The sequence below is a fragment of the Hirundo rustica genome, chromosome 10 (genome assembly GCF_015227805.2).
Source record: "Hirundo rustica isolate bHirRus1 chromosome 10, bHirRus1.pri.v3, whole genome shotgun sequence".
NCBI lineage: Eukaryota > Metazoa > Chordata > Aves > Passeriformes > Hirundinidae > Hirundo > Hirundo rustica.
This window is the reverse complement of record NC_053459.1, coordinates 22,509,825-22,530,680: the sequence shown is the minus strand read 5'-3', so window position 1 is coordinate 22,530,680 and position 20,856 is coordinate 22,509,825. Positions and strand designations below refer to the sequence as shown.

At 44.1% G+C, this 20,856-nt stretch overlaps 1 protein-coding gene across 1 annotated transcript in view; it reads left to right on the top strand.

Annotated features, from left to right (window-relative positions):
• Nucleotides 1-2,313: 2,313 nt before the first annotated feature.
• The window catches only part of LOC120757001 (multiple epidermal growth factor-like domains protein 6), a 187,653-nt gene continuing 169,110 nt past the window's right edge, over nucleotides 2,314-20,856 (top strand). Inside the window, exons 1-4 of the mRNA XM_058421901.1 lie at nucleotides 2,314-2,430; nucleotides 14,357-14,491; nucleotides 15,153-15,262; nucleotides 16,697-16,801. Of these exons, the coding sequence (XP_058277884.1) occupies nucleotides 2,354-2,430; nucleotides 14,357-14,491; nucleotides 15,153-15,262; nucleotides 16,697-16,801 (427 nt within the window). The 5' untranslated portion in view covers nucleotides 2,314-2,353. The remainder of the gene's footprint in view (nucleotides 2,431-14,356; nucleotides 14,492-15,152; nucleotides 15,263-16,696; nucleotides 16,802-20,856) is intronic.

The following is a 20,856-nucleotide window of genomic DNA, read 5'->3' as shown; positions in this document are numbered from 1 at the left end:
AGATGCCAAGGTCAAAGGTGCAGAACTCACATCAAATAAATTCCAGGACAGCAGGAAGGTGCCTGCTTGGTCATAGCAAGGATGTGGAATATGAAGAAGTCACTAATGCTGTGTCCAGTGCCCTTTATTTACCAGAGCCCAGTGTAAGAACTGGAATAAATGAGTCAGCTTCTACCTCTGTGTCTGAAGGTTTAACTGACTTATGATCCCAGCAGATCAATTATCTCAGGAGGCTTTGAAACTCCTTCCACCAATGCTGCAAACTCTACCCATGGGAATCGTCCCATTAAAGTCAACAGCTCTGCAGGATATTCTCAACAAAAACACAGCAGAGGAGAAAACATTAGATAATATTTGTCAGGAGAACACATTGCACTGACTGGGTTGGCTTTGGAGTCCAGGACAACGTCAAGGTCACGGCAGCTAAAGCCTCCTGCCCAGAAAGCAGGGATTTTTTACTCCAGGGTTTGGCTGCAGCTGCAGTTTGCTGCGTGGCCCCCAGGCAAAGGTCTCGTCTATTAAGTGGCCTTCACTCTGTGTTTCTGTACCTCCCAATCTGCATGTTGCTGATCCATTATTCTTAACAACTGGGTGTAATAAATGTTGTGTATAATTTGTAATGATCACACGCAGCTTTGAAGAACAACGTTGAATAGTTTGTTTTTAAGATCCTTAAGATGGAAAAAATTAAAGTGTTTTCTTAAGACTAATTTACCTCTCCTGGAAAAAAACCCCAACAACTGAGGAATGAGATCCTTTGCTATTTTGCCATGATGTGATCCTGAAAATAATCCAGATTGGTATGACATCACAGGACATAATGAACACTCAGCCTTGACATAATGAACATCGATTATTTTATGAAGAAAGATTTTCTGGGGTTTAAGAAATGATTAAAAACTATGTGCTCTGTGGGAGGTAATGAGATTAGCTCAACACAAGGTCCTGTGGAGTTAAAACTACTCCAGACACAAGAAAGACCCAGCCATTCATTGGAAATTTCAGGGTACAATTATTCTGCTCTAAGGCCAGATAAGGGCTGTGTGTTTTCTTCCCCGTGAAAAAGAAATCAGTTGATAAAAATCTCAAAGGGATCATGTCCACGAAAGCTTCAAAGCAACGAACAATATAAAACCAGTTTTCTTGTTACGGACGGTCAATGTTTACCTACTTCAGCAAAGGCCTTGGAAAATAAAACCACACAGGAAACCACTTGTAAAGAGTGTGTAAAATGAGAAGTGCGTGTATCATGTTACAGGGCTGAGAGGGAGATAAACTAACGCTGTGTAAAAGAGGCTGGCTCCAGGCTGGTGAGGATGCTGTGCCCGTCCAGCGGTGTCTGTCACAAATCTGTGCAGGGGAAGACTTCAGAGAGAGAGGAGACCAAACCCATTCCATCGGAGTGGGAAGGAACCGCAGTTTTTAGCCTGGTTGGCTCAGGGCCCGTCTGCTGTTCACAGCCCAGTGCCTGGTTAGTCACAGCTCTCTGGAGACAGGGAAACCGTGGTGTAATGGACCCAGAGAGCTGCATTAGATCATAAAACGCTTAAGGTGTGTTTCTCTATTTTTTTTTTTTTTTTTAATTTGCTACTATGCACAAGTTCCCTTTGCAGGTCACTTGGTCTCCCTCAGCAGTAAAGGGGAAAGAGTTGTGTTTGGGCAGCAGTAAAGGTCTAGAGAGATCATAAAGATGAGAGGATGGTCTAGAGGACGGCCGGCAGCTCTGGGATTTAGAAACCACTCCTCACTTCCCAGTTTCACCTTCTTGCTGTCACTAACTCACAGCAGCGGCCGTGTTATCCCTCCCTGAGGATGTTAAATGCGTTTATTTTCACGGTTACCTCTCGGAAGTGCTCAGACACGATAGCAGTGGGCATCCCGTACGGAACAAAGACGGAGCAGAGGAAATAAAGAGCAGCCAAGCCGCGTCTCTGCCAGCAGAACGCGCTTGGCATCCCGGAGCCTGCCCATCCCCGCCTAGGGACGCTGAAAACACCCCCTGCCCATCTCCTGCGCTGATCTCCGCCTGCCAGCTGCTCCCAGCGGGGCTGCGGGGCGGCACCGGCTCCCTTCGGAGGCGGCAATGCAGCGGCACTCCCGAGGGGAGCCGCCGGGAGCGGGCCCGGGCGGGCTGACGGCTCGGCCCCGCTGTGGGCGCGGCCCTGCCCGCGGGGCGGGGATGGGGCCGGGCCGGGCCGGGGATGGGGCCGGGGATGGGGCCGGGCCGGGCCCGCCCCGCCCGTGGCGCGGCTCTGCCGCCGCTTTAAATGATTTGGGGGCCGCAGCCGCTGCCGGAACCGCGGGTGTTGCTGCTGCTGCTGCCGCGGCCGGCGCTCCGTGCCCCGGCAGCGCCATGGGAGCCGTGCCGGCGCTGCTCTCCGTGCTGCTGGGCTGCGCTCTGGCCGCCGAGCCGCTGCTGCAGCGGGGCATGTGAGTGTGCGGGGCTCGGCGGGGACGGCGCGGCCGGGACACCGTGCGGGGACGCTCCTGCCCCTCTCGGCTTCCCCCGGGGCGGCGGGGAAACTTTGGGTGGGTAACTCGGCGCGGGTCCCGGAGCCGCGGCGTTGTCCTGGATGGAGCTTGCGGGGCTCCCGGGGAGGAGGGAGCGCTTGGCTTTGCCGGGGAGACGAAGGCATCCCCCGGGGATGCTGCCGCTGCCTTCGCCTTCACGCGGCGGAGGCCGGGGAGGGCAGCAGCGCGGAGATGGGGGTACCGCTGGGGATGCCTGCAGGGAGCCGGAGCATCCCTCCTGGCGTGGCCGGGAGAGCGCACAAAGAACTCGGGGCCGCACGCGTGCGGCTGCTGCGGCGCCGGGGAACTTTCTCCGGGGGGCTCTCTGCGCGGCATGAGCAACAAATGCCTTTTGTTGTGAGCGCGGTTTGTGTCCCGAGGTAGTTTTCGGCTCGGATTCTAAAAGAGAGTAGCTGGGCGCACGCACGGAATCCGCGGTTAAAGTTTGTTTGTTTGGGTTTTTTTTTTTGCGTTTGAAATTGAATGTTGCTGGAAACTGTTTCCTGCCTTGCGTACCTTTCTCGCCTCGTGTTCTAAGGAATGTTGTGTCCTCCCCCCTCTCAAAGCAACCTGACAAGAGCTTTTTGTAATGTCTGTGGATGCCCTAATTTCTAACCTCTCTTATCTTCCTTGGATTTTATCTCCCATCAACTTCATCCCACTCTTTCATAATTAATGTCTTGTATTTGCTTTCAGTTCTTTATTCTGTCTGAAAATTGAGATTTCCAAGCCTATTGCTCGCTGGCTCTCTATGCAATACATATTTACACGGTATTTACCAGAAGTGCTTTTAAGGTGGTTTACATTACTCCGTTTTGCCGGAGCACGAAGGATCCATCACGGTGCTTAGAGAAGTTAAGCTCGTTCTGTGGTAGAACATTTTTCCTTTGTTAAAAGTGCTCCGTGTTTCTTTCAGGCATGCTTCGTGCTCTCTTTCTGAGCAATTACTCTATCAGGAGGACGAATAGCGTTGGCCTACATTAATCTGTTTGCATTTGACATCAGTAATAACTATGATTCTGCACTTTTGAAGCTGGAGGTGCTGTTAACTGTGAGCTGCCTCCGAGCAATTTTTGTTTGCTTTCACCTTTCTTAAAGAGTGTGTCACTGAAGGAACAGAGGAAAGATTTCCTCCTGGGAGCGATGCTGTGTGAGGATGTTGCTGCTGGGCTGGAGTCGCTGGGAGCAGCAGTGCACTGTCAGCCAGCAGCAGTCAGGAACAGCCACCCAAACCTTTGTCAGAGCCTTGAGTGCTTTTCCCAAGAGTCATATTCCTGAAATTACGGCCATTCTTCCTGCTTTTCCCGAGCTGGGGCAAGCATGAGTATTCCTCCAGACTTTCCCTGCTGTTTAGGGAACTGAACCTTTGGTGTAAGCAGAAATGCAAGGTGTCACCACCCTGCAGGCATGAGTCTGCCAGCTTCCACCAAGAAACAGTGGAATGTCCTGGAGGATTCTTCTTATCAGTCCCCTATTTTCTAACAATTCTGGTTTGTTCTTTTGACATTGGTCATCTACAGTCGATGAAATCAGGAGAGCAAATGTATCCCTTGGAACACACCATGCTGAGCGTGTTCTCTGCTGTTGTTTAATTGGGATCTTACGTGGCTTTGGCTATACAGGATATTCTTCAGAATTGTTTCTGTTCTGTTGCTAACTTGAGCATTTGCTCCTAGCTAGAAATGCGAGGGATCTGTGTGGATGTTGGAGCCCCCTGAGGAGATTTAATGTAGAACAGATTACAGGATGATGAGATATTTCTATCAACTGCTTTTCCATACAATTAGCCCTTGATGATGCTCTAATAGAACTTCACAGAACTCTGTGATGACCAGAGAACAGCTATACCATTTTCATTGTAAAGCATATTTGGGCCTTTAAATGAGGAATTAACCACATCTCATGATAAAAAGCACATTTTTAGTACCTTGCAGTGAGCTCTCCAGCCCAAAACTGGGGTGTGTAAGACAGTGTAGGTGTGATGTGTGGGTATCTGGCGTTGGGTTCACATTCAGCGCTGGGCTGCACAGAAATCAGGGGGCAGTCGTGGACACTGCAGAAATGGGAACTAAGAGAACAGGACTCGATTTGCTGTCAGAAGTGGTAAATCCTGTCTTAGAGAAACGTCCCCCTGGGAGTTTGAGCAGTACAGATGCCTGCTCCTCGTTAGGGATGTAGGACAGAGCAGAGGCAGGAGTGGCTATGAGGTATGTGCTGGGAACCCCCTTGGTGCAATAAATATCACCTTTCAGAGTTAGGACTGGGACAGGGATCAAGAATGGATTCTTCTGTTCCCAGGGGAGATGGGTGAGGACTTCTTTGAGAGAGTCAGGAGATAAGTTTTGTTCCTGTCAGCATCAAGCCTCTTGACTTGCTCTGTGGATTTGCAGGTCCAGGATGACATCTAAAGGGGCTGGTTTGCTTCTAGAGGATCCAGTCTCAGTCTTGCAATGAAACTGTTTTGCTTAGGGTTTTTCTTTGCTGCTCACATGTTGTATCTGCGTATTTTCACTTTATCCATGAGCAATCTGGTCGCATTCCAAGGAACACCTGGATGTCGAGCTGGATTCCTGGCCGAGTTTTCCAGCTTCTTCAATTCTTTGGGGCACTGTCGGCTTTCCTGAGCTCCTCCTGATAAATCACATTCCCAAAAGCCAAATCCAGCATCCACGTGTTTCCTGTACGTGCAAACCTCAGCTTGGCCCTTCAGCTGTGCCAGCTGTTGGGTGCGATGACACGGGACTGGTTTTGCACCACTGCCAATAGATGTGGACGCTATTTTCAAGTGACATCAATCAAAATTCCTTTAAAGGTGTAATTAAATAGGCAAAGTCCACTTTTTTTTGTTTGTTTTTGATGGAATGCATTTCAAGAATTAACTGCTGTTGTGCAAAGCATTTCCATATGAGGAGATGCCTCTGAGTTGTGATTGTTACAGCGGAACAAATTGCATGTCAACTTGAGTATTTGGAACTCAATGCAGAAAACAAAACGAGAAATGCTCCTATAAAGTATATGGAGGTACAGCTTAAGCTTGGAATTTTGTTATTAATACTGTCCAAATGATGTGAAAAGTAGATTGTGTAATCATTTCTTGGTGAGAAATTGTCTCAGTGTATTGGCTGTTTAGCCAATATGCTTTATTTTCACCTTCAGTGATGTCAATTTGCAGGTGTGAGGAAGGCTTGTCTTCCTAGCATTAAATAAGGGCTTAAAGTACAGTTACTTTTTTTGAGCTGAACTGAATAATGTAGTGGAATCTCCTTTTTCTTTGGGTGGGTTATCTTAGACTTGGAGGTTTTGTAGTTTAAAAAAAAAATAATCAGGTTTTTTTCTGGTGAAAATAAGGACCTGGTTTGCTAGCGGTGCATTTAAATTTGTACCACAGTTTAATTTTGTATTAAACTTGTACGTCGAGTGAGATTTAGTATTTCTCTTTAAACCTTGGTTGATGTGGTGCTGGCAACTGAGACAAGTCATTGAGAAATTTTGATTGAGGCTAGTGAATTTTACCTAACTTGCTTTCAGCTGAAACCTCAAGCCTTTCTTCCCATTCCTGTCTGCTCAGAACCCACAGGGTTGCAGTAAACCCTCACCACTCCTGAACAGCAGCTACTCCAGCCTTTGAGGCTTGGATAATGTGATTTTAGCAAGCATGGTTTAAATGCCTTGGCATAAAAATTTATGGTGGTTTCATCCCCTCGTTTCCCCATCCCTGCCCCCCCAGTCCTTTAATTTGCAGTGGAAGGCTGCAATGTTTCTTATCTTTGCCAATGTGAGCAGCACACTGAACGAAAATCGTCTTTTTTAGCCTGTGCACTACAGGATGCTGCCACCAGATAGAGCTCATGCTGGTCAGCATTACAGCACAGAATCCCATTTCTCAAGACTTTGCACTCAAAGCCTTCTGTTTCACAGTTCCTAGAGGAATATTAATTTTGAGTTTAGTCTTTTAACAGATGGCAAAGTGCTCTTTTCCTCTTTTTCTGCCCCAGTATATTCACTGTCAGGAGACTTAAAGATAATGAATGAGTGTCATGGTGGTACTGTACTTCTCCTGATTTATGATGTTTTCCTGCTCTTCAGGATAAAAATGAGATCAGGACTTTCTCCTGAACTCTGAAATAGCTGTAAGACAGGACAATAAAACCTTATAGCCTGAAGTTGTTATATTTACCAGAGCTGAACTCGAACTGTAAACATTTTCAGGTTTTAGAAATTCCTGGGTTTGATGTCCAGAGTCATCATAAAATGGTTGTAAATCTCACCAGAGGTTTAGAAATTTCCTACTCATAATCACAGTAGCTTACAGATACTGTATGATTCTTAAATCTGCACATTGAAGGTAAGAAAGTGAAGGGGAACGCCTCTTCACTTTTAATGGGGTTTGATGTCTTATATTTCTCTCCAAAAATGCACTGCAAGAGGAAAAAACTTGTCAGGTTTCTCCAGGTGTAATAGTTATGGAATGTTGCTATGGTTTAGTTATTTATGCAGTTAGTTTAATGTGCTCGAAATGTGTTTTTGCAGGATTTCTTGGGAAAATTGCCTGGTTTTTGCTTCAACTTCCCTTCTACATTGTTTATATCCAGCATTGCCTGTCCTTCCTCGTTTTAGGCATGCCATGATCTAGGCAAGACAGACTGTGGAATATTTTTAATAAATTTGAAGAAACCCCTTGGTGAGGAGGGATGAGATGGTCTGTGGTGGCAGACCTGGTCTCGAGGTGACTTTTTTTAGCAGAACTTTGATGGAAGTGGCACTTTGGCTCCCAGAGGGTTAACAGCCCATATTGCAGACTTGTGTTATTCACCAATTAAATACCTTCTCTCTTTGAACACAGTTAATAGATTTCCTTCCTCTGAAATTCAAGCCTGTTATTGCTTATGTTCCCTCTCAAATCTATTGCTTTTAATTTATTTCTGAGGAGAAAGAAATTTCCTTTCATTACTGCGAAATCAAAGCATTCGAAAATGATGTACTGAACATATGTAGTTTGTGCTTTGGATTCCAGGCTAGCCTTGCTTTAAAACCAATCATTAGTTGTTCTGGAGGGGAACTTGGTATTTCTGCCTTTGGTGTGAGATGATGTGGGCTGTAAAGTGTGCTCTGAGCTCCGTTCCTGTGCCTTTGACCTGTGGATGAATATTGGTGTGTGGAAAGGGGAAGGTTGTTTAAGTCAGAGTGCTGACGCTTGTTTTTTGTGTTCTTCAGTAGAAACGCCTTGCTGTCTTCCCTTTGTAAGTCAGAGCGGAACTTGGCACAAAATCTTGTTTAGAAGAGAATGCCATGCCCAGACCATGGTTTTATGCGCACAACCTAATTCAGTATTGAACATTTAGCATAATATTAAAGGATGTGCCTGAGAGGAGGCTTTATAGGCTGCTCTGTACTGCTTTTTTAAGGAGGAAATCCCCATGAATTATGGAACAATTGGGGATTTTGGGCCTGGTCTTCTCAGGTTGGAATATTCCTCTATAGGAGATGAGTTTTTATCCACCTCAACCCTCAGCAGACTCTTCCAGTGGTTGCCCTTCTGTTTGTAATTGCTGGTGCTCTCCCTGCCTGACCAGTGCACCATCAATGGTGAAAAAATACACCTGTATAAACGTCCCTCATCATTATATTGCTTATATCTTATAATTGTGAGTCCAAGCCTGTCCATCTCTCTCTGCAGAGTAACACCAGGAACTGTGGGTTATTTAGAACCTCAGCAGAAGTTTCTAATCCAAAAGAAATAAATTGAGATTTTTTTTTTTTTCTCCTCTTCTGGTTTGCCACTGCTGAACCCTAATCCACTAATGCATGCATGTTAGTTTTCCTGTGGTTAAAATCAAGTAAATATTTAGCTTAACCAAGTTTTCTTAGTGTTAAAGCAAACAAACAAAAAGCCCAGACCACACAAAACCCCTCGAAAAATGGACTCTGGCACCACTAGTATCAAGATAATGATTTATAGGGGAGTGAAAGACTTGGAATATTTGAACACCGACAATGTTGGCATGTAGGGATTTTTCTTACATATATTGCATACATTAGATGTAATCATGTTTGTTTCAGTTTGACAGGAAGCTATATATTGCATGTTATTTTAAAAGTAAGCTTTGAAAAAGAAGTTTTGCCTTGAAACTGCTAAAATCTGGCAACCACCAAAAAAGCAGTTCACAGTTCCCTCGACGTGGTTGCTGAAATAGAGCTGAAGAGTTCAGTACCTTGTAACTCATTTAATTGTCAAACAGTGTGGCACTTGCTGTAAACCAGAGTGAATGACAAAGCGGTGTGATGCTTAGAGTGATTTTTATATTTCAACATCAGGTCCCTCTGTGCCTGCCTGCCAAAAGAGGCTCAGGTGTGTGCACCTGGCAGGTTTCCTGGGGGTCCTGTGTTACACGCTGCCCTGCAGGGCAGTGAGGATGGCAATGGGTGTAGTTAATGTGGAATTACACCTACAGCTGACTGCTGCTGCTCAGGGCTTTGCTCTCTCATTTCACACTTTGACATCCTCAGTTTAATCTGGATTTTGGACCCTTCTCTGCTTTGTCTCAACAATGAGTGCATGCCAGCTATTTCTTAACCTCCTTTATGTGATATCCCACATGGTTTTCTAATTAAGAGAGTGATTCTTGGGACACTGGTCCTTGAGTTTGTGAAGCTGAGGGTTTGTGCTGCTCGGGGCTTTGCAAGCCCTGGTCGTTGGCTGTGGTGTTGGTGCTCTCCTGGATGTGGGAGACAAAACTACAAAACTGGATGTTGCTGGGGATTGACTGTACGTGACACTAAAAGAAATTAAAAAATCACTCCCTGATTTTATAATGCAAAAAAACCAAAAACAGAGGTGGCTTGGCCAATCAAGGTTAAATGATCTGGACGTGCATGTTTATCTTCTGCTTTTCTTGCCAACCAAAATAGATTATTCTGTCCTGGGGGAGGGAGGAGGATGGTTAAGTAGAAGGTAAACGACAGGCGCTGCACTTTGATAGCGGCAAGAACTAAAAATCTTATTGTTGTTATAATAGCTGAGTGTGTAATTAATCATCTCCTATTGATTTGCTCTTCATCTGGATGCAGGGCACAACGGCTGAGGGAACTCTCATGTTGTTCAGCTGCTCCATCTAATCAAAGGGAGGATGTGAGTGAGACACAGCGGTGCATTAGTAACCTGTGGGACGAGGGGAGCCTTGTGTGGTGGACCTTCATCCACAGAGCCAGAGAGCAGCAGTGATAATGAGACCTAATCTAAATGAGCTTGGTGCTTACAATCCATGTCCCAGGGGGGCTATAAACATCACAAATATTGATACAGGATCAGGAGAGAGCAGGGATTGATTAGTGGTCGAGGGAGCAGGATGTCCTAATTGTCTCTGGTAGCCCTGATTAATTTTATCAGGGAAATGAGCCTTAAAATAGATTAAGGGTAGAAAGGGGAGCTTGGCAGTTTAAAAAATAAAAGCCTTTTCTGTCGTTCTGGCCTTTGTGAATTATTAAGCAGTGGGTATCTAGAGACAAAATTTATGTATACAAGCAAATATATGTAGCTTGTTCTTTGGACCTCTTGTTTCTGTGGCCTGTTTCCTGATTTGACTTTTCTGTGTTCAAATAAAATTAGGTTTTTTTCTCCTTTCCAATTGCGATCATATAGATTAAAAACTCTTAATCAGCATCTCTGTTGCACGCAACATTATGCTGCTGTCTGTTTCTCCTCTGCAGTGCCACAGGTTTCTGTAGGGTACCACCTTGTCTTTCTAGAGGTCTTTTTTTGTAAGACAATGGTGATGTTTTGCTGGGATGCTGGAGGTGTAGGGGGATTCAGACAGTTAACCTGAAAAGTTTCTAACCAAATCCTTTGTAGCTGTGTACAACTCTTTTCAGATCAACATCAGTGTATCTCCAGTGCAGAAACAGTCATATCATCACAGCAGTGGAGAATTTAGCCCTGACTGTAATCTTGGTTCCCTTAAGAAAACTTTTATTTGATCTTTTCGAACTAAAACTGAGTGAGCAGGCTGTGGCTTTTCTAAACTTTTTGTAGCAGCATAAGGGGAAGGAGCAGCAACCAATTAGTGCTCTGAAAACACAGAATTCCAGCAAGTCGCTCCTTATGACAGGTTTCATCTATTGACTGATTTATGGGAAGATCAATAGTGTTCAGGCTGGAAATTCGTCAGCTGAGGCAACGCAGGCTGCAACATCTCATTTTTAGGGAGATGTTAACAGCTCTCTGACTTAGTGTAGATGGTGGTGTCACTCACGGAGTCTCTGTGGAAAGACCTGAAATCAGACAGCCAAATTCGTATTCGTTAATGTTTTGATTTAAAGTTTGTGCTGTTGAAAGAAATCTTTAGGGGTATCTTGATGTGTGTTTGCTCTCTTGCTGCTGTTAAATCCACCTACCTTTAGCTTCTTGTATTGAGCTGGGAAAAAGTAGATGTGTAGAAGGAGAGATTTACTTTGGCATTCCAGGTGCTGGGCAGAAAAAGAAAATATCCCTATCACAGTGATGTGATGGACCTTTCCAAGTGGAAGTGTTCAAGGGCAGGTTGGACAGGACTTGGAGCAACCTGGGACAGTGGAAGGTGCCCCTGCCCATGGCAGGGGGCTGGAACTGAGTGATCTTTAAGGTCCTTCCCAACTCAAACCATTCTGAGATTTTTTGTGGTAGATACTATTCCTTTTCCTTTTAAAATTCCAAACACAGGAATGAATTACATCCCTCCTGGAGACGCTTTTAATTTTCTCTGAACTTTTCCCGTTGAGCGGCGGTTCACAGGCGCCACAGCCATATGATTAGCCCGGGCTGCTCTCGCTCCGTGTTGGTCTAATTATCTGTTCATTAGAATCTCAAGTCTCGAGCTGGAAGTGTGTAGGGTGTCTTTGTTTAAAGGGCAGTCTCCTAATGCAAATATTAAGAGAGCTTTCTGCCTTGCCTGAGTCAGACTGACAAGCTAATAATAGCCTTGGTGTTAGCCTTGGCTAGCGCAGAGCACCGGTGCAAAAATGCTTTAAGGGACCCGTGTATCAGTCAAAGCGTGGCCCATAATATGCCTTTGGGCCTCTTGCTTGTTTTAACACTTAAACTCCAGTTAAGAAATACCTTCTGAATGCAATGGGCAGGGCAGTAAAATAGGAGCTGGTCTCTAATACACCGCTACGTCCGCTTGAGGCTTCAGCTTAGTCCTGGATGGCCTCTAATTAGCAGAGTGCTAAATTGTACCTTCACTGGCTACCTTCAGAACCTGCTCTGGAGTCTAGGGCCAAGGTGTCAAGTGAGTCAGATGGCTTTAAAACGGCTGTGTTGACTGTGTGTGTGTGTGGGGACCTGTGAAGATACTGAGTTATTGGAGAGGGCATGTTTGAGTCCCAGCCTTGCCAGCACAGGATTACACGTTATGCAATTGCTGCCATTTAATTATAGCGTTTCAGCCGTTTTGGTACCTGCCTTTAAATTATCCCATGGGCATCAAGGAGGACTGGCTTACTTTGAATAAATCTTCATAAACATATGATTCTGCTGCTGGCTTGATTTGTTCTGTGAGCGTCATTTGTTCCCATTAAGTGGATCCTAGAAGTCAGTACTACTATTCCTGGAAGCACGGCAATATCACATGAGGAGGAGCTGGTGGGACGGGCTCAGTGTGTCATTACAACAATTGTCAGCTCCTCTCTTTTATTTATGGAAGAGCGATGCATATGAATGTACCTTTATCTGGAAAGTTTTAGGCTATTCTAATAAAAGGAGGTATGCATGAATTATCAGAACACGATGTTCTATTCACCGGAGGGAGAGTCATTTTAGAAAGCCTGCTAAGTGAGACATGGTTGCTAAGTAAGGCAAGGGTTTTATTAGACCAACTGACGTAATGGAAAGGAAAAAAGACAAGATTTTGGGCACACAAATATCTTCTTTGGATGGGAAACAAATGGCAGACTTTGTGCTAAGAATGGCTTGGGAACAATGGCTCTGAGCTTCAGCTAAATGTGTTAAATGGGGAGGTAATTCTGGAGGGAAGGGGTAGCTGGGACACATGGGAGGAATCGCTAAGTAATGGAGATGGCATTGGGAATGTGGGGGAAGGTTGGTTTCTGGAGCAATTTAAGGTAATCTGAGACTGGGCTGTGACCATCTCCTGTTCTGCTTTGAGGTGTTGGCATCCAGGGCAGACCTGAGGAATGGGGAATACGGAGCAATGCTGGGTATGGATTGTGCAATAGAGGAGGAAGAACATGAGGGATGTCCACTGGCAGCGTGGTTTAGGATGATGGAGGTGATTGCTCTAATTGTTCTAAAACCTGGGAGAAACAGATATTCTAGTTCAGGAAAGTGACTTCTGTCAAGATTCCAGTACAAAGGAGTTCTTTACTTCTTTTTCCATGGTGATACAGGCAACCAGAGCTTGCAGTTGTGGGAGTTCTTCTCCTGACTTCCTTTTTACTTGGGCTACCTGAGTTCCTGAGGGCTGTTGGGGCTGTGTTTAAATCTGCTCTGTTGCTCCTCCTTGTTGGACAAAGGTCCTCTTTACCCTGAGATGATGTCCCAGGTGTTCCTTTGGGAGCCCTGGCTGGATGTCCCATCCTCCATGGGGTAATGATAGAGTTCTGCACAGTGCTGGGACTGTTGTGGATTTGATCCAGGCAGGGCTTCTTCCAGGTGCTCAGCTCAGCGGCAAAATTGATCACCGTTATAGTATTTTCTTGTTCTGCACAGGCTTAATTTAATGATATTTGTAAACTACTTGAAGACCTGCGGATGAAAGATGTTCTCTCGTTAGCAAGGCTGCCTTGTGTGTGCCCAGGCTTAATAGGGAGGCTCAGAGATGAAAAGCACCATAAATCCTGAGCGAGGTATTAACAGTACCCAGTGTAAGCGATGATGACCAACTGCCAGGCTACAACTGCTCATGTATTAGTGCCAGCCCCAGGTTTTCTAGCACGGGGTCGTGTTCCTACCTGTGAGGAGTGACAGAGGAAACAAGTGTGACAGGGTGTTGTTTGATCACCCTCTGTCTTGGAGAGGGTGAAATTTGGGGAAGGACTTGTCTGCTGAATGGTGTTGTTGCCAGGGTGGGTGTAGAAGGTCCCTGTTCCCCCCGCTGTGTTTGAGTTATTGAGGTTTGTGCTTGCAAAGCCTCACCGGGATGTCTTGGGGAATTGGTGATTAAATTATTGTGCTAACGAGCTATAAACTACTCACTAAAAAAACACAGTGAATTAACTTTATTCGTGTCGCAACAGGTTCGTGCTGTCAAAGATGACAAAACCCCTTGTGCTTTATAGTTTTAGTTAGACCCCGAATGTTTGATGCTGTTGTTTTCTGTCGTGCGGAATTTCTTGATTTATACCAGGGCAAAGAAATCGGGATAAGGCAGACAAAAATCTCTGCAAAACCGTCAGCATGTAACTTCGTTCTGACCCTCCTCACCTCCTGCAGTCCTGCTATTTTTGTAACTCTGGCTAGGTAGCAGGATGAAGATTACATATCATCCTCCAAAGCAGCGCTTTTATTTTGGTCCCGTTATTTTAGGAATAATCAGCAGAGGACAAGGATACTTCCTCTTACGAATTTTGTTTCCCTGAGGGGACTGATAGCGAAGGGGGGCTCTTACAGAATGCACAATTTCCCTAGGAAGAGTTTAGATAAATCTTATCTGCCCTTGAATCTGCGGTGAATCTTTCATTGACTTGAATTTCAGTACATTGTTCACGTGCTGCCTTCCAAGGCTTGGGCTGCAGTGTGTTCAAACACCAGCAAAAACTCTGTTTCAGACTGTTACACACAGCATAGTTTTATGTACTTTTGTCTAGATTTGCTGTTAGAAGTAAGAAAAATGATCTTTTTCCTTCCCCGCAGGCCGAATGTGTGCCCAGTGTTGGAGCTGGCCCTGGTGGGACACCAGGAGCCCTGCATCCAGTCCTTCAGTCGGATGGTCAGGATGTGGAAACAAGGCTGCACAAAGAGGAGGTGGTGTGTCAGCTATGAGAGAAGGTAATTATCTCTTGGTATAAATGGGTTTTGTTGGTAATCTTTGTGCGAGTTCTTCAAGAGTTGTGTTTTTTTTTTTTTTTTTGTGGGAGAAGTTGTGAACTGTTTCATCTGAAATGTGTGGTTATGGGCATAGTGTCCTCCTGAGATTTGACTTGAAATCTGCTATTACTGAGTAGAAAATGTGACTTTTTAATGTGTTTTGGGTTGCTCATGAGCTTTGTGGCTGGATTTAGATTCAGAATTTTACACTATCAGAAAGTGTTCCTGTCTTGTTCAGGTGAAGCCCAGCTGTCAGGTCATTGATTTTGAAAAATTGAACTTCTTTCAGTTTCTGTCACATGCTCAGAACTGATGGGAGATCTGACTCCCCCAACAGCTAAACCCACAATTGATTGGAAGAAAAAAAAAACATAAATTACTCACCTTTGACTAGCCTGAATACAAATTCTTGAAAATAATATGTGGGCATAGCATATCAGAGCTATTGGATGTTATCAGGATGCAGTTTGCTGTATTTGCTTCGTTTTTAACAAGAACTTCTGATGGAGGCTGAACAAAAATGTCTCGTAAATATGAAATATGAGTGCAGTGTGCTGCTGGTGAGGTGGGAGCGAGTGGAAGAGGAGTTGGCATTGCTCTCTTAAACTCCCTTTCCCCACAGGTCTGGCTACTACACGGTTTACAAGCAGGTGTACAGGATGGAGCAGCAGACTGTCTATAAGTGCTGCCCTGGCTGGGCACAGAGGGACAAGGAACCCGGCTGCCTGCACTGTGAGTTGGGACAAAACTGTCACAAACCAAGAGGGGACACCTTCAGGCATGGCCTTCCTGCTGAATCCCCGCTTCTAGACACAAGGATTTTGTATCTTGTGATTTTAATAACTGGGATTTCCCCAGTGATGGGGGTATAAAGGTCCTTCAAAATACAAAAACACTCGTGTAAGAGTAGCAAATAGCTCTAATTTTGATCCACGCAGTGAAACAGTTGAGATTAACAGTTTAAACTCTAATTGGGGTTGCTGCAGCATTTTTGTGCCAGACTGGCTTTGACAGGCCAACCAAATTTATTGCTGTTACCCAAATTATGCAGAGAAATCTGCTGTGAGGCGCTCGTTTCTTGGGTGTAGCACTCGCTGTGGAGCCTGACTGGTTTTGGCACTTTCACTTCTGCTGTTGCCATTGAAGCAGTTGTATTTCTACCCTGTGGTTCTCCACCTGATGAGAACCCGTTTCTGTCACTAGTTTCTAATCGTGGTTGGCTGTTTTCCTGAAAGATGGAATTTAATTGAAACGATAAGGCAGCACTTCAGCTGCTGTTAACAAGACTTCAGTAGAAGATGGCAACCTACTCAGTGTTTAGTTTTGTTACTCTTTAGGCAGTAATTGTGTTTTCTGTATGAAAGTTAGCATCTGTTCTTATGTATTTTTTAATCTTCATACCAACTTCAGGGCTGCATTCAGAGAGCTTGCTTTTATGGTTGTCTCTCTGTAGTTAAAAAACAGAAACAAGCCTGAGAGGTATTCCTGTTAGTTTCAGCCTGAATCTACATATTTAGTGTGCACCTGTTTAGTTGTTAAAAGTCAAAAATATGTTTACAATCTGTGTTTCAGTCTCTGGTGTAGAGGAGTTTAAGGCATATGAGCACCAGTGGCAAAATGAAATTTTCTTCCTGAAAGAGCAGTGCAGACTTGCTTTGAATTCTTTGAGGCACCAAAGTGGTCAAATTACTCTTTTATATTTGATGCTCTTTGCAAGTTTGGCTCAAGCATGTGGAATTTAAGTTATTGTAAATAAAACTGTTCTGTTAGAGGAAGGGGAGAATTGTAATTCCCCTCCATGTATATAATATCTCCCAGTGCATCAGTGGTTTTTAACCATTCCTGCATTATTGTCTGGCAGTTTTTATTTTATTTTGGATTCAGGCAGTGCTTTGAGTCCTGTCTTCTGCCTCTGAAGCACCTTCAAGTTAAACTGCAGTATCTAAGTCTTATTTTTATTAAATCTCTTCTTATCTACAAGGTAGTTAAACCTATGATACCAAGTCCTGCTGCAGTCCAACCCTTGCACTTAAATAAAAATTTAATGGGTTTCTTCTTGTTTGGAAGGTCCTGTTGCAACAGGGCTATGTGAGAAAGGCAGTTTCAGAGGATCCTTGGCACAAAATCAGCTGAAACCCCCTGTCCCATTCTGTTTGTGTGCTCTAGTGCTCTGCACTGCTGGCACCTGCTTCAATGGAGGGAGATGCTCGGAGGAAGGATCCCAGGTGTGCCAGTGTCCTGCAGGATTCCAGGGTCCTCGCTGCCAGTACGGTGAGTCCAGTGGGAATTGTCTCAAGTGCATCTGGTGTTCGGATAAAAGGCATTCTTCAACAGTAATCGTTAGAGCAAGAGTATTTTATTGATGTTGACTTGAAATTAAAGATGTCTTTGCTGCACTTTTGAGTGGTTATTCGATAATTTTGCGTTTTTCCAGAATTTTATCTTTTTTAATTATTATTATTTTTGTACTGAATTTAGAAAAGCAAGATGAAAACCTAATTTGATTGATATCAGATGAGTGAGTGTCTGTGGTGGATAATATCGCTGAATATCAGCAGTGGTGTCCAATGGAGTATCTGTTTATTGCTTCTCAACTTGAATGTTCCTGTGGTGCCCTTAAATTTCTCAGCCTTGCTTTTACCTTTGTGAGAGGAAATTCTGAGTCAAAGCAGGTGAGCAGTAGGTGAAGAATGCAGCAGGTGAACCTTTGTATTTGTTCATGGGATTTTTTTTTTTTTAGTGCATCTCAGAGTGGGAAGGTTTTATAGCTCACTACCAAATATTTCATAGTGTTCCTGGGATAATATATGCACCAATCTTTCATTTCACTGTGTTCTAGCACGCTATAGACTGAATTCTGTGTGACTTAGACTCTATCACCCACTCTCAATGAGAATCATTTTTTGTCTCACACGCTGGCTCACAATTTGATAAACCCACAATGGGTTGTCTTGTAATTTAACACACTGTGTAAAGCTCTCCAAAATTACAGAATTGCATCCATTTGGCTTCTTAAGGGAGGAAGGAAAGTCATTCCTTCAGAGTAAGCTGTGATTGGGACAAAGGATTCCTTTTGTATTAGGCAAATGATAATTTCCTTTTCAACGGAAGCATATTGTGCTTTGTTCAAAGGGAGGCAGATTTTTAAGTGTTTCGCTTTTTCCCTTTTAAATTCGGATATGTTCGTGTCCTCACCTGGCTTGTCTGTCAGGCGGTATCAGTCAGGAGAACTATAACAATAAATAAAATGCAGAGCTGTTTACAATGGAGCTGGTGCTGCCTGCAGACAGTATTAGCTCAGTTAAGCTGTGATGGGCTGTTTCTTTACTGCCCACATAAACAAGTTTATGTGGGTGAGTTGAGATGAACCAGGGGGGCACCAAGGCAGCTTGGTTGTGATTAACTTACACAGGAGCTGCTGTTCCAAGGTAAGCAGGATCACAATCTCCGAGAAGGCTTTATTACAAGCTTTTACCAAATGGAATAAGTCTCAGCAAATTATAAATTGTCTTTTGGGACTCCTTTTGTCTGGAAATCCCTGTGGAACTGAGGCATTCCCAACAGGCAGATTGTGTGGGTGCACAGGTCAGATTTCCCAGCTGAAATGAGGTTGTGCAGTCTCTATTTCACAGCTTGGTGACTGCAGCCCCTGTAAGAACAAGGAGAGGTATCCTGCAGTCCTTGCTCTTTGCACTTGGGTGGAACTTTTATCTTGGGTCGTTTGTCTGCTCGCTATTGATTCCTGAGGTTTGAATGGAATTCCAGTAGTCATCATTTTCAGGTTTATACAGCGGCTGCTATCGCAGCCTGGCAGGAGTAAGTTCATAAATTGAATTCTGAAGGGAAAAACCTTCTTTCAGGGAGGATGTTAGGGACCATTCACCTGCCTAACAAAAGCATGGTAATTTAGACTGTAAGGCCTCTTAACTGTTGCAGGTGCCTCCAGTCAGATTCTTCGGAGGTTTGTGTCATATTTGTGCCAGCAAAAGGAAGAAGAAATGTACTGTGGGGCTAACAGCCGTGTTCTCTAGTTTTCCTGGCTGATGTCGGAATATTGCTCTTAAGAAATTAGCATAAAAATATCACTGAATTCAGTTACTCTCAGAAGTAAATGGGAAGGTACATCTCAAGAATCTTCCAATTGTTCTTCTTTTTGTGGCGTTTCTATTTGCCATTGAGTTAGGGAGCAGGTCAGTGTCCTGGAAGTGAAGTTTTGTCTTGAGGAAAGTTTGTGATGGATCCTCCAGGATGACTGATGGCAGCCTCACAGCGATCTCAGCAGAGATGACTATTCACAATTGGCATGATAGCAGCTGATGACTTTTTAAAGCAGTCATGGGGTGTTTCTGCAGCCTGGGACACGACGTACTCCTGATTAGATGCTGAAAGGGTCAGGGCTCCTGTAACAAACTTCATGTAATTGTGTTTAGAAATGTGTTGCTGCATCCCTTGTACACGTCACTCCGTAGTTTTATTATTTTACCCACACAAGCAGCAATGAAAACTTAGGAGAAAGATTTATGAGTGAAATGGTTGAGTTCTTCATGCAGCCATTGCAGGGACTCGGTAACAGATTGAGCTGTCTCGTGCATTGTCTGCTGCAATTTGTCTTGTAATAATAGACTTATATCAATTACAATGTAAACTTGCAAGCTGGATTTCTTTCCATTTTTTTTTAACTTGTTTGGAAGTTGTGATCCCCATTTGTCCCAGTGAGAGGGAGGGAGAACCTGTAACGAAAAAGACAGAAGGCAAAACCCGGTGCCAGGAATAAATTCTGCTGCAATGCTGGTGTCATTGATATTCACTAGTTGTCCTGTTAATCTTGTTCAAGGCCTGGTAGCCACCTGAGCTGGACATGGAAGTAAATTAATTTCATTTAGCTTGCTTAATTCAGCCCTGGGACTTTTACTTGGACATGCAGCCAGTGAAAACATTCCAAATTCTACAAACAAGGGTATATTTATTTACTCCTCGTGTACATAGAATTGCTCAATGAAAAATGAGGGGTTAGTTTTGACTCTTAAGTGTTTTATCATCAAATCCCAAGTTGTTGCTGGTTTTACTGAGTGCCTCGTGGTGGGTTTAAAGCATAAAGTAAAAAACCAGAGTGAGAACTGAACAGGCTTTATGGTTTCTTGACTGATACAAAATCCGAGCATGGTTAAAGTTTTGCAAGAGGCTCCCATAATTAAGGAGGAAGTACCATTGAGTCTGAGGCAATGGGTGTCATTGGGAGATGTGTAAAGATAGGTGAGGAATGACCGGGGAAGTCTTGTCAGGAAAGTCATCTCATGGTTTCACCGCGTTTGTCCTCTTAGAAGATGCTTGTCCCCTTTAAAGAAAGCTGAATACAATATCCCAGGGTTTGACAGATAAAGTGCCAATAGGTTTGAATTCCACTCTATTTGCTGTCACACAGGTGGAATTTTACGTTCTTTGCAGTGCCTGATGCAGATTATTAAGGACTGCAGTAAGTGCTTCCCAAGCACATGTCTTGAGGGGCAGTGTGCTCTGCTGAGTGCAGTGCTCACCTGGTCGGAGCTTTCTTTTCCACCTGCCACTGACCTTGGATATTTAGTGCAGTAACTTTCAGCAAATTACCCCACTCTGCCTGGCCTTTGTTGCACATGAAATGTTGATAGTGGTGGCTCATTCCTCCGTCAGGTGCTTTGAGACCCAAGTAATTAAGTGTAAGATAATAGCATTGGAATGTGTATATAAAGGCAAAATGCACGCTGCATGGGTAGCTAAATGAAATGCTTATGAGGGAGATATTCATCAGTTCATTGACTAGCTGTCAATCTCTGCCTTCACTCTGGTCACACGCTATTAAGATATTGAACTATATAAAGATTCTGGTAAACAAAAATGTCAGCACCTCCTAGAGCAGGTAGATCAGAGTTTACACTGTAAAACTGCTTAAAACAAAAGGTGGTTTTGGTTTTTTTTTAAGCCATCGATTAAAATGGTATCAGGAAGTCTGATACATCTTCTTGCAAATAAAAATACTCTTTTCTTTCACTGTGAAAGAGAATTTTCTTCCATTTTCCTCTAGGAAATGTTTCTTCCTGCAAAGAGCTGTTTGATACAACTTCTGATTAATGTCCTGTCTGCCATCCTGGTCTTTTGTAGAGATGAAGTTTTTCTTCTTTGAGACTGAAGATCTCCACAAGCCTTACAGGGCACTGTAAATCCATGAACCAGTGCTACAAATTTTCCTTCTTTAAAATAGCAAATGGCAAGCTGAAAGCTCCCATGGATCTGTTGCCCACAGGGATGTCTTCAGTTTTCATGGCTCTTTGTTTCCCACTGAAACTATAAAA